The sequence below is a fragment of the Juglans microcarpa x Juglans regia genome, chromosome 4S, assembly GCF_004785595.1.
Source record: "Juglans microcarpa x Juglans regia isolate MS1-56 chromosome 4S, Jm3101_v1.0, whole genome shotgun sequence".
Classification (NCBI taxonomy): domain Eukaryota; kingdom Viridiplantae; phylum Streptophyta; class Magnoliopsida; order Fagales; family Juglandaceae; genus Juglans; species Juglans microcarpa x Juglans regia.
The window spans coordinates 3107134-3121840 of NC_054601.1; the positions used below are offsets into that span (position 1 = coordinate 3107134).

Sequence of the window (14707 nt, forward strand, 5' to 3'; positions counted from 1 at the left end):
TATAAAGACTTATGTGAATGGAATAGTTAAAAACTATATTTATCTTATATTAATAAAAAATATACTTTAACTTTAACTAATACAATGAAAATGCTCTAATTAAATAGGGATGCCGGCCACGACACAAAAACTAGGGCAGCCGAAATCATGACTTAAAAAGGAACGTATCAAGAAGCCAGCCGAAATCAGAATCCAGAAAGTAATTATATTCCCAATCAAAGAAAAACAAAACAAAACAAAACAATAAAGCACACAGCGAAGGTCATCGTCCTCATCAGCAGAGAAACATACCGAGAGCCCTACAGTAGAGGAATAAATGATGGGTTTTGCGGTTTTGATTTAGCCTTTTCGGTGGGTGTGAAGGTGAGACAGAGAGAGAGGGAGGGAGGGAGGGAGGGAGAAATTTACAAAACACAAATCTGATTTTAGCCCTTTCGACAGAGAGAGAGAGACAGAGAGAGAGAGAGAAACTTGCAGATAAGTACTACGGCAGTGAAGTAACTGTGGCGGTGAAGAAAGCTGAGGGACGAAGGCGTAAAATGAGAAATACATAGGGACAAAAATGAAAACCAAAATGCTGGAACAAAAAACACTATTGTTTTTCGGATTGAGGATTTTATAGGTTTGCTATTCACATCTTCACATATTACAAATTATATATTTTTATAATTTTTTTATTTTTATTTAAATTTATTATATTAATCTTCTACTCATCATCTATATATATCACAATTTAATAAAAAAATATAATGCAAACCCCGACATAAACCAAAGAAATCAAGCGTGCCTGCCTCGAAAAGAATCGACAAGAAAATAAACAATCAAATATAATTCGAGGGACTTTATAACAACCAGTCGAATCCCAGAAAAGAATTTTAATGTATACATTAATTCTAGCGATCGATGTCCTGACAATTGATTCGTTAAAAGACTTTTGAGAAGATAAATATAAATATAATGAAAGAAGATAAGATGCAATTATTGTTCATGCATACGATTGCAGATCATCAGATGCGAGGCTGCATGGGCAGGCACGCACTGATCGATTCTGATGAGCTTTGGATATATAATTTAAAAATGAAAAGCTGTACGCGCGTTTTGATATTGTTTTTCACAACCACTTCAAGCGCGCAAGTTGTGGCCATAAAATGATGAATTTTTTTTTAAATGATGAATTCCATTATCCGTTTTAAACTAAAAAAACCGTATTGTCCAGCAAGATCATGCATGTGCGTGCATGGTTTTGTTGCCACGTACATGATTAGTTGTAATGGTGGAAATGTACGTACGTTAATAAAAGCTAAATTAGGTCGTAAGTCTTCCCGCCGCCTAGCTACTTCCGGTAGCTTCTGGCAAATTGGCAATGTTGTTTTGCCAGCGGAAAAACAAGTTAGGAAGGGTGTTCATGTTTTTTTTTCTATAGTGAGTTAAATTAAGTTTAAAATTAAAAATTAAATAAAATATTATTAAAATATTATTTTTTAATATTATTATTATTTTAAAATTTAAAAAAATTGAATTGTTTATTTTATTTTGAGTAAAAATTTAGAAAGATTGTAATGATTAGATGAGATAAAATAAATTGTGAAAATAAACGAGACTCACAAATATCTCCCTACATGCAAACATATAATATAATCTACCCGCCAATGGATTAATGGCTAAGGCTGCGTTTGGATGTTGAGTTGAGTTGAGTTGAGATAATAAAATATTGTTAGAATATTATTTTTTAATATTATTATGATTTTAAAATTTGAAAAAATTAAATTGTTTATTATATTTTGTGTTGGGATTTAAAAAAGTTGTAATGATGAGTTGAGATGAATTTAAGTTCCAAACAAAGCTAAATGGTATGATTCTTGATGAATATAATCTAGGTCGACAAAATGGACCCTTTTTTTTGTCATTAGAAAAAATTTATTTCATTCCCATAATTTATTTATTTATTATTCATTTATAACTTATTTATAAGTGATTTATAAATAAGTTAGAGGGCGTAGTCAAATGCCAATGGCTAGTCAAAATTTGCTTAAGTAGTTTGCATTCAACTAGAAAAACATTCAAAGCTCCACTTTTGAGCTACAGGAAATTTATATTTTTCTCCAGATTTGATTGGTCATTATTCATCTTTAAACTATTATTTTACACTATAATTATTCCCAACAAACCCGTAAGCACCATAATCCTCCATGATTGGGAAACAATACTTTTAAGAAAAAATTAAATTATTAATTAATATATAGATTTTTTTACAAAATATAAAAAAATATTATTAAAAAATAATATAATATTATTATTTTACTAGTCCAATATGGATTACTTTCTACAAAAGTTTTGAATTTAACCAAAATCTCAAATTTTAATCAAAATTTAGACTTGACAATAGCCCAAATGCTCTTATAATCACTCTTATTTATAAATTTAAATAAATAATCCCATTTCTACATGCAAGACGGCAAAAAGAAAGGACCGAGAAAATCCCCATTACGTCAGTTTATAATTTTATTTATGTAAGATCTCTTTCAGCTGTAACACTACTCTATTCTAATATTGATATATGAATATGTGCTGTGGATTTTCCGAAGGGAGCTATCCCATTCCCATCTATGCTATGCCAGGGATACCGAGGGCTAGCTCCATGCAGTACTTGGAATTATTTTACAGAATAGTGTACGTCATGTGACAGCCTATGCAGTACTGTAAATTAATTATGAAGCATTTGTGTCAAGGCAGGTGGTACAATTACAGCTTTATTATAAGGTAGGTAATAAAAAATAAATAAAAGGAAGATAAAAGGAAAGTGCATTTTTTCAAACTATTGTGTCGTGATTTTTGACCATAAATACGTGGAACATACTCGATCTACCAAGAATTCAACGGAAAGGGTACTACGTCCCTAGCTTTTGGGGCCCCAACGCTTCGAGTTCGAGCCTCCATCGGTACTGGATCGATGCATCGTTGGCATTTGAACCCGACCAGACTAAGGTACGTACGTAGCACATGCAACGAGAAAGAATAACAACAGACACGAAAATGCAATGTTCAAGCAAAACATATATATGTTAACAGACAATTTTGGCATCAATCAGCAGTACTGCATGCGAATACCGACTCTGTAAATAACAAAGATCTCGAATTTTTAATAATAAGAGAGGGTGAGTATCAGATTTCTTTGAGTCCTTTTTAGTTTAATAAAAAAACTATAAGAATATTTAATTTAAGAGAAGTGTTACATTTACAAAGAGATAAAAATAAATTTATAATATAATGTATCACATAATATATCAAATCATATTAATTTATGGGCTTAATTTAATAAAATTTTGTTGTGACTAAAATATTTCCATTGATCTAGTTGCCGAATACAAGATTACCGTATTAATACAGTTATAATAAAAATAAGACGAGGGACTGAAAAACAGAAATAATTAATTATCTCAACGCTTGACGGAGATGTACGTAACAGTCACACTAATATTATATGAAAAATTAATATAGGGTTACTATCCTCTTCAAATTTATTTACTATTCATTTTATATTTGATTTTTTTATTAATTTTTATTTTACTTAATGGTTAAAGAAGTAACTATTAGTAAAATTAGATATTTTTTAATTTTTTTTAATAATTAAAGATGTTAAAAAAAATATTTAAAAAAATAATAAAAAAATAAAAAATTTGAAATAAACTATGAGTAATAAATAAGAAATAATATGATAGTAACTCAATTACAGTCCATATTATATTATTTTGAATGTTTTGATCCATTTTCAGCAAAGACAAGTTTGCATGTGCCCCTCGTAATTAAATTGAAAGAGAGATCCCACTACCTAAATTAACAAATAGAGGTGAAGACAAGACGTACATCATCGGCCATCTGTCCTGAGTAACGAGTTTGGCCCTACTCTCTATCTCTCTCTGTTTCTCCGTGCATGGTAATTGGTATGTTCTAACTAAATAAAAAATAAATAGAATGATAAAAAATAAATAGAATGATATTATAATTTATTCTTACGTTTACATGTGTGGCGTACCACGTTAGCACGTGCAAAAAATATTCATATTTCTTCCGTACTTCTATTACATAGTACATTTCAGTCTTATATACTATACTCTCAGAAGTTTTCCTATATAAAACTGATTAAATCGCTGACTTTTCATTAGGAGGTATGATCCCAAATGATTGTTTGTGCCTACGAGTTATTGAATAGGCTTTCATCATTTGGACCAATCCCTTCTGATTTTTAAAGTATTGATATTCTGAGTCATCTACACCACGTATAATTTACGTAACATAATTTGATTTGTAAGATTAACATACAGTTTATGTGACATAATTTGATTTGTAAGATTAATTTTAAAATTTAAATCTTAATTTTACCCTTTAAGTGATGTAAATAGTATACTTTACATAATGACTTGATAATAAAATTATTGAAATTAATGTAATCTATAAATAATTTAAAAGGTAAGGGTTAATTCTTATTTTTTACGGTGATAATCAGTATTTGAGTATCAAATTAATGTAATGCTTTTCGATAAATTATTGAATTTCCCGATGCATCAACATGATATCAACAAAAACATATAAACTGATCATATATTTCCGATCGCACCGCATTTTTAACATGTGAGTTTCATCTGGACAATGAATAATGTTAATTAACGTAAAAGCTGTCGAGCCGAGCTAGCTAGGCACATGGTAATTGGTCTTGCACATGTCGCCTAATTTAATCATCCTTCGGAAACATCGATCCTTTATATGTTTGTATGTTTTTTGTCGCATAATGATCAGCGAATATTACTGTAAATATTTCTGAACGAGAATTTACATACATGTATTTTTCTACACAACATGTTACTAATTTCTTTTCTCCAATCAAACTAGTGGTGTACCGAGCGAATTCATTCATTAATTTTCTTGTTAATTCCTTGATGATCTATACCAAACTCTGAAAATTATCCTGTTTTTTATCTTTTCTTGGGCAAGTTTGAAAATTAACCAAGAATGGGAAAGATGAGTTCCCAGTTTTCTTGATGAAGAAAGAAAAGAGCTTTGGTGATTCCGTGATCCAGGCTGCACATGGCATGACAGTCGTGGGTCCTATGATCTGAAATCTTATATTTAATGCAATCTACGTGTCAAATCACTGTTGTTTTTCCTTCCTCGAGGCATGTGTTCTAACAAATAGGTGATTAGAATCATACGATCTGATTATAAATAAGAAAAATGAAAAACACAAGATAGTTTTTACAGTAAATTTCTTATTTAAATGAGGGATATTATTTTAAATACTTTTTTATAAAAATATCATCATTGAAATATCATGTATTGTAAAAAATATTATGTATATCATTATTCTATAAATAATACGGAGAGAATCATTAATCCAATTATAAATAATATACCGAATAAGAGAAGAATGCCGTATTATGAATTATTTTTATATATAAAAAAAGAATGAAAATTATTTAGGCAAACAAGTTTTATTGATAAGTAATTTGGGCAAAAAAAAAAAAAAAAAAGTCGAAAGAGAGAGTGGTCATGAAAAGGATGTAAGATGAGAGAAAAGACGAGCGGCACTGCAAGTCTGCAACGCACCACTCGTTCGAAGGTGTCGGAAATGAGGCAGAGATCTTCGGTTTCCTCCACTTATTTCAAAATCACAGGAAGAAAAAATGTTCCCAAGTCATCAGCCAAAAATGCATCTATATATACAAACTCCTGATCTTGGATAGATTACGATATTTTATCATTATTTAGTGTTTTCCACACTTCAATTCTAATATTTAGTTTGTTAAAATCTCTCAAGAGATCCAGTGGAGAGAGCTGGAGAGAGCAAGCAAATAAACGCCTTAGGACATGACAATCAATCATGTTTTTCTCTCAGACCTGGTTTTGTTTTTCTCTCAGACCCCAAAACCAGGGGCATCTGTATCTGCATTTCATAGAAATATGGCAGATTAAAGCATCTGATTAGAGCACTCAAACCTTCAACAAAAGCAAGAAATTAAATTAAGTCAAGTTTAAACACAAATCCTATACACAAAAAAAAAAAAAAAAACCATTTTCTTGGCAACAGACGTGACATAATTATCATCATCATCAACAACAACAACAGCAAAGCCTTTTCTTGGTTTTACCGCCAGAAATAATTATATGCTCCTGAAGTAGTAGTTATTTAGTAATACAATTCCAAGCGCCTAGCACACAAAGTACAGAAGTACTTCCTCTTGATCTTGAAACATATGGGAAGAAAACAGAACTTCCACTGCCTCTCAATGTCTATGGCTTGCACTTTACCTCCACAGAAAGGGCATGATCCAGGAGCTTGCTGCGTGCCCAACTCCCTGTCTTCCTCATCACACACGAACAGAAACCACATTTTCCTTGGCGGCCTTCTCTTTGTTTCAGTACTGTGACTCTCAGCCTTCTTTGGTGCGTTGGCCAGATGGGGGGACCTCCTAATTGCTTGCCTTGGATCTGAGATTTAAGAAGCGAAGTTGGATAGTGAGGTTGGGAAAAGTGTAGCCCTGTAATGGTGGCGGGGTCTATATATAGAGAGGGTATTGTGATTAGTTCGGAATAATCCTATTCCCGGACTAGTTCTCCACTTTATTTTCTTACCCAGCAAAGTTTATTTTGTATTAAAGGCGTTTTAAACTATATACAAAATAGAAAAATGGTTTTAAAAACACTCTCAATTTATCTTATCTAATTTTTTTATTATAATTTTTTTATAAAATAAAATAAACAATTCAACTTTTTCAAATCTAAAAAAAAAAATATTTTATTTAACTTTTATCTCATTTCATCTTAACTTAATTTACTATCTAAATCTCTCTTAAGACAGTCTAAAAAAGGACCATGTCAGAAATTTTATACTATAGAACCTACTATTTTTCAAAAGAATTAATTGTAGAAAACTTGTATAATTTAGATTTGTATCTAATTCTACTCTTTAAAATATTTTACGTAACAAAATAAAAAGGAGACCAGAGTTTAATATATAGCACTTTTTTTCAACTTCGCCAATCCAAAGTTTTTTTTTTTTTCTTTTTTAATGTAGTTGTGTTTTTTTTAAAATCTTTTTTTAGAAGTAAAAAAGGTATTGCAAACGTGATGGAGTAGGTTGGTTGCCAAGAGGCAAGAACTGAATAAAGAAAGAAAAAGAAGCTGAAAACGACGAAGAGGAACGCAATTACGGCACGTTTAATAGCATATTGGCATACGACAGCTGGGAACGACCCAAAACTAATCCTGTCTATATATTAACGCCTCCTCAGGGAAGAAAAAAAAAAAGGCAAAACCTCGACGGCCACGTCGTAGTCATCTTGGCCCACCGAATGTAGATTGTAGCTGCCGCTCCGTGATGGGCTTTTCCAGTCCTGCTGATACAAAAGGTCCAGATTCAATGGGGCGCCTTTGTCATACTTTTTTCTATCCATGCCCGGCTATCCATGCCCGGCTTCAGCGCACGCCCATAGACTACCAAAGTATTATTATTATGTCATAGGATGGATGTGCTATCTATTCTTGGTCATGCGCCCGCCGCCTGTGTGTTGCACTTGCCATCCCGAGAAGAAGAATCTCTTGAAAATGAGTCTTATTGGGGCATTTTTTTAGTGCTTATTATTATTATTTATAGTTTGGCTGACACGCTTAATCGGCAATTCCAGGGATCGTTCAAAGAAAGAAAGATTACCAAACTATATATACATACATATGTCTGCGTGAATGGAAACGGCTCTGCCATCCCCAGGCCGGAATAATTGACATTTAAGAACCATACCTACTTTCTTTCTCCCACACATTAAAGTGACCGTTGCAATATTTTTTTAATCCTGTTATGGAAATTAACCCAATTAATCTTGCTAAAATATAAATAATAATTATAGTATATAGTTTTCGTTTAGGAACATAATTATAGTACAAACAAATAATCTTCTTCTAGATCTCTATCTTTTCTTCGCATTTCAACTATATATATTTTAATAACTAGCATATATTAATTAATTAACCACGGTTACACAGATGAAAACTACATGCAGCAGAATTTCGTAATCTTTTATTTATTATCTTATAAAAATATAGTTTATGTAGTTTTAATTGTTTCCAGACATAATGATGCTCCTTAACTGGGGATATTAATAATTCGGACATGTTAACCCGTGAACTTTGACTAATTAATTTTAATCCAAGTCACTGACTTCAATAATCATTTGACATGAGTTAATTTGTTTGGCCACGTGTAAAACTAAAAAACAAAAAACAAAAACTACAATCTTAAAACTTTGAAAAATAATTAATTTTCCACGAGCAAGCAACTCCAACACGATGAGAGGGAGAAGGCCAGGGCCTTCCATGCTGCCACATAAGAGCTAGGCGGCATGTACGTTAGAGACTGCATGCCTCGTCTTGTCAAGATTGGGGACCTTGTTGCAAAAACCCATCTTCGCATCTTTGGAATCTAGAGTAATTTGATAAAAATGAAAAATTCTGGAATTCAATCTTTTTTATTATTTTTATTTAATTTAAAACCATGTATAATGTTTTATTCAAAAGGCGAATGAATCATAGACTAAATTAATGAACGATCATTAGAAATCACCGACATGCACAAACTAACACACTCCTACTTTTAACCTACATGACCCCGATCATCGTATTGATCACGTATCTTAAACAACGACGTTGTCGGAATCATCAGAACGTGCGTGCATGCATGCATGCATGCCCATATATTGAATATTCCTTCTCATTTCCGATGCTTTTATTCAAGACCGGCTGGATCATAACCACGTGTAATTTATTAATTTGTTTCATGTTTCTTAAAAAGAAAATGGATATGGATTGGGTTGAACGAGAGGGCCGGAGTATGTACTATGCATTCTGTAATTGAGAACTCAACGATGTCAGGTTTCTAGCCGCAGTTTCAATAGTGTAAAGCATGCTGAAATTTCAAAAAAAAAAAAAATGCAGCCTTTTGAGTTTTGACCCCTTGAGAACAGTTTTGCTGTTGAACCAACTAATGGAAAAATAGGGTTGTTAGAGATATAAAAGAATTTCTCACGTTAATATAGCAGTGTGTCACGTGTTATTTTTTTTTCTCTCTTTTTTCTTTTCTTCCCGACGTCTCCTTTTTTTTTTTTTTTTTTATATCTTTTTTCTCTTCCCTCTCTCATTCTCTCCTTACCTTTTCCCTCATTCTCATTTCCCTTCTCCTCGTGTTGTTGCCGTCTTTGCCTCTCACCAAAGTTGTTGTTGAACCTTCCTTGCCCCTCACCGACGTCACTGTCGCACCCATCACCTTTCTCGCCACTCGCTGACGTCGCCCTTCACCCTTGTCGTGCATGGCGCGGTTTCCTTGTGCATGGAGTGGTGTGCACAGGGCCACTGCTCATGACCCCAATGGACAGGGGTCATGGTTGTGAAGCCAGAAACTGCCAACAGTCCAAATGGTGACCGCCGACGAGTCAATTGGTTTGGGTGCACTTTGTCGTGCATGGCGTAGTTTCCTTACGCACGACGTAGTGTGCACAAGGTCACTATTCACAACCCCAGCGGACGGGAGTTATGGTTGCTAAGCCAGAAACAGTCGACGGTCCAAATGGTGACCGTCAGTGAGTCAACTGGGCTCGCGGCATGGTGCCGCGAGGCGTCTCTTCTCTCGGTCGAGCTGGGGGTGGGCAGGGGTTGGAAAAGGGAGAGGGAAAGGGGGAGGACAGGAGAGGCACGAGAGACCCTTTTGTATCTATAGTGTTTTCCATGGTAGTTTCATTAAAGCCTTCTAAATTCCATTCGTCTTTATTTAAATTCTATCCCTTCCTGCGCGCAACACAACCCACGTTTCATTTAATTAAAACTCATCATTTTACTAACTGACGTGGATCTTGGTGCGCGATCGGCACATGAAGTCTGCTGCATTTAGAGTTTTCCATACACACATATATCTGTGTGAATGGAAACGACTCTGCCATCCCCAGGCGAAAATAATTGACATTTAAGAGCATTGGCAATGGCTAGCAAGTCCAAAATTTGGATAGAATCTCAACTTTTAGCTATAGTATCAACTTTTGACTAGATGAGTCTATATTGGACTAGCCATCTTAAAATTAAAATAATAATATAATATTATATATTTTAATAATATTTGACAAATTTTTTTTTAATATTTTGCAAATACACTTCATATATTTTAATAATATTTGACAAAATTTTTTTTTTATACAATTCACATCAGCACAAGACAAAACTGAAGGTTTTTTCTCCTAAATTGAAGTTTTATCACAACAATCCCAGTTGATTGTGTAGTAAGACAATGTCAACATATGCCTTAGCCAACAATCTCTTTACTTCCATTGATAACCACCTATTGTAGGAGCATTATATTGAGATATTGTAAATTACATCACAGACTAATCCAGACAAGGCATCAAGAAGAATATATAAACACTTAAAACATTGAAACATGGATTAACAGTCGGCTACAGAGTTCTACAGAAACCCAAGTTGTTTCTTCATATCTTCCATCATCTTCTCCTTGCTTCTAAAAGCAGTCTTGATGGCATCTAACTCCCTGCATATGGTTGAATTTCATCCTCTCCATATAGTATATACTAGATAAAAGAAAAAAAAAAAATCTTTTAGATAAAGTTCAGATATTCTATATTTAATTTGTGATTTAACTGGCCAATTACTTCAAACTTGGTCATTATTCTCCTAGAAAAACATAAGCAAAAAACAAAGAAGTGAAGCAGAATATTCACCTTAATTTGAGACCGATTTGCAAGGTCCATGTTGTTCATCACTATGATCTTCCTTGACGAAGATGTGTAGTCTCTCAATTGCTCATATTCTAATGATAATGGAATCTAGAGGCAACAACACTAAACATCAAAATAATGTTAAACCTATTGATTTTTCTAGATCATCCAGTGCCCAACAAACTGGAGAAATGAAAATAAGTTGTTCAATATTCTATAGCGTCAACCAAGCCACTTCCATTTCAAGGCAACAAGAGTACTCTCCAAACCAATTAAAAAACTTGCTTTTGAATTAGCCAAGTAAACAATTTTCACTTTAAAGCATGCAAGTTACTTGATCCAATATTGGTAAATGTTTTTTTTGTTCATGTAATTTTTAGGCCCTTTTTTTTAAAAGATGTTAATAAATAGAAAACCTACTTTAAGAAGCTATTACTGAAAGCCCTAGGCTCAATATAACCTCTTTGAATAGAAATCTCAATCCAATTTCAATTCCCATAGAATAAATTGATAGATAAATAGATAACCCAAGTTACTAACTCAGTGAACTCTTCAACTAAACCAAATATGCATAATCTAGATCTTTAACATGAAACTTACGTACATCAACAAGTACATATTTGGGGAAATGTAGATTGTATTGTAGGCCTTGCACATGACAGAGATGTGCATGGTTTTCGATCAGTTGTTCAAATTTCTCAAGACAACGGAAAACAAAACAATAAAAGAAAATCCAACTCAATAAAAGGATAAATTCCACATTGTATGAGAGTGTAAATCAAAACCCATGTAAGAAATCCATGTAAAGAAATCCATGTAAATCGAAACCCAAATCAAAAATCAGTTTGTAAGAAATACCCAAATGGTATTTTGTTGTGACAGATCTGGGGAGGAAATACGCAGGTCTCTGGAGACGACAGCTTGGAAGATCGACAGAGAGAAGAAGGCGTGGATGATCGAAGAAGAAGCAGGTCTCTGCGTTTCGCATGTTTCGGGATGAAGAAAAAGAAAAATGAGGAAATGAGATGAAGAAAGAGAAAGAACGAGGAAAAGAGAGAGGGCATATGAAATAATAAAATATTCCTTTTAATAGTGAACAGTACCTCGCCAGATATGGAAAGGAGCTAAGATATACTGTAGCAGATATATCAAACTTGAGAAATTTAGCTAAGCCAATGCATATGTTGTTTTTCCTATTTGCTTTTAATTTGGACTTGCATTTGTAATTGACAAATAGCTAGGTCGTTGCAAATGCTCTAAGAACCATACCTACTTTCTTTCTCCCAAACATTAAAGCGACAGTTGCAATATTTTTCAATCCTGTAATGGAAATTAACCCAAATATTGATCTTGCCAACAACTAAAATATAAATAATTATAGTAGATATATAGTTTTCGTTTAGGAACATAATTATAATATAATACAAACAAATAATCTTCTTCTAGATCTGATGTATCTTTTCTTCGCACTTCAACTATGTATATTTTAATAACTAATATATATATATATATATATATATATTAATAACTAGCATATATTAATTAATTAACCACGGTTACACAGATGAAAACTACATGCAGAATTTCGTAATCTTTTATTTATTATCTTGTAAAAATATAGTTGATGTAGTTTTAATTGTTTCTAGACATAATGATGCTCCTTAATTGGGGATATTATTAATTCCGACATGTTAACCCATGAACTTTGACTAATTTTAATCCAAGTCACTGACTTCAATAATCATTTGACATGAGTTAATTTGTTTGGCCACGCGTAAAACTAAAAAAAAAACTACTCAAATTTTGTTAAAAAATAAAACTACATCTTAAAACTTTGAAAAATAATTTATTTTCCACGACCAAGCAACTCCTACACGATGAGAGGGAGAAGGGGCCTTCCATGCTGCCACATAAGGAGCTAGACGGCATATTAGATACTGCCTCGTCTTGTCAAGATTGGGGACCTTGATGCAAAAAACAATCTTTGCATCTTTGGAATCTAGAGTAATTTGATAAAAATAAAAAATTATGGAATTCAATCCTTTTTTTATTATTTAATTTAAAACCATGTACAATGTTTTATTCAAAAGGCAAATCATAGACTAAATTAATGAACGATCTTTAGAAATCACCGACATGTACAAACTAGCACACTCCTACTTTCAACCTACACGACCCATCAGAATATCCATAATTGATTAATTTGTGTTAACATCCTTATCATTTGACAATATCATCGTATTGATCACGTATCTTAAACAACGACGTTGTCGGAATCATTGGAACATGCATGCATGCCTGCCCATATATAGAATATTCCTTCTCATTTCCGATGCTTTTAGTCAAGATCGGCCGCCGGCCGGATCATAACCTCGTGTGATTTATTTTGTTTCATGTTTCTTAAAAAGAAAATGGATATGGGTTGGGTCGAACGAGAGGGAGCTGTATGTACTATGCATTCTGTAATTGAGAAGTCAACAATGTCAGGTTTCTAGCCGCAGTAATTCAATCGAGAAAAGCATGTTGAAATTCAAAAAAAAAAAAAAAAAGAAGAAAATGCAGCCTTTTGAGTTTTGACCCATACCCATTTGTTAATCCAACTTTAATATAAGATTTAATTACCCGTCCATGTTTTTCTGTTAATGGTAGTTTTTGTTGGAATATATTTGAAATTAAAACTTTTAGATTTAGAAGTTAAGTTAGGTGGTCCACCTAACAAATTATGATCAAGCCATTTTTTTCTCAAGTAATCATGACCAATCGTTTTTGCCTCATTTTTTTATTGAAAAATGCTTTGATTCTGAATTCGGGATTTAAAAAGTGTCTCAAATGATTTATTTATTTAGTAATTAAGAAAATATTTTTAAATAATGTTGTGAAATTTTTTTATTTTTTTAAAAATGTTTATGATGATTAAAAAAATATAAAAATAAATAAAAATAAAAAATTGAAATAGACTATTCGATAGCCTAATTCGAACTATTTTTTCGATAGCTGTAGCAGAACTCTTTTTTATTTGGACTCTGGAGTTGAATATTCCCGGCACTGCTTACAAAATAAAAATGATTCTGGCTTTGGTTAAAAGGAAAAAAAATTAATGTGAAACTTTAAACTTATCGAGAATGATTGGAATCTGAGAACTATTTTACGGGAAGTAAACAGACAGAAAATGAATAGTAAAAATTATGTGCTTGTCCGTTTACTCTCCCCTCTATCAGTGGTAGTCACAATTCTTTTTATAATTTTTTATATAATTACGTTTTAAATGAAAAATATTTTAATAAAATAATTTATAAAAATAACATAATTTTATAGAAATATTCTCATTTTAAAATATCATATAATATAAAAGATCATCAGTGTATCATTGTTTATTATTATACTGTTCATGTGAGTCTATCACATGTCTTTTAAAAGAACTCTGGATCTGGGCCAGATCTGCCCTAATCAGTAATCAGCTCCAGCCCAAGACGAAGCCCACATTGCCAGCCCAATTCCAAACTTATTCCCAGTAATGACTTAAAATACGATTGGATGCCATGATACTAAGTTGATCACAAGGAAATTACATAGAAATTGAGTATTGAGACCCTTTATGTAGGGAGATATACTAGTTTTGAAAGCCATGACTTATCTTGATCAATGATCATCGATCCTATGTGCATGCTGTTATATTGATTGTTAGCAATAATCAGCCGAGTAATGCTAAGGTTGTCATGTTTTAGACCCAAGTGGTCATGTTTTCTACCATTTTTAGAAAAAAGCATCCTATTTTTTGTTTCTAAGGTTTGAAATCCTTGAATATAGAAATCTTAATTTGGATTAATGAGGCAACGTTTGCCCCGAGAGTCCTATATATGTGGAAGAAAAAAAGAAAAAAAAAAAAGACAAAAAGTAATTCAAATGATGGCATGGCAAGAGGGAAAAAACACATGATCCTA

General features: G+C 32.6%; 1 protein-coding gene across 1 annotated transcript; it reads right to left on the reverse strand.

The window, feature by feature from the left end:
• Positions 1-5985: 5985 nt before the first annotated feature.
• On the reverse strand, positions 5986-6573 carry LOC121263209. The gene has a single exon (XM_041166043.1). The coding sequence runs from the start codon at positions 6383-6385 to the stop codon at positions 6182-6184; it is 204 nt and encodes a 67-aa protein (XP_041021977.1). The 5' UTR covers positions 6386-6573; the 3' UTR covers positions 5986-6181.
• Positions 6574-14707: the final 8134 nt, after the last annotated feature.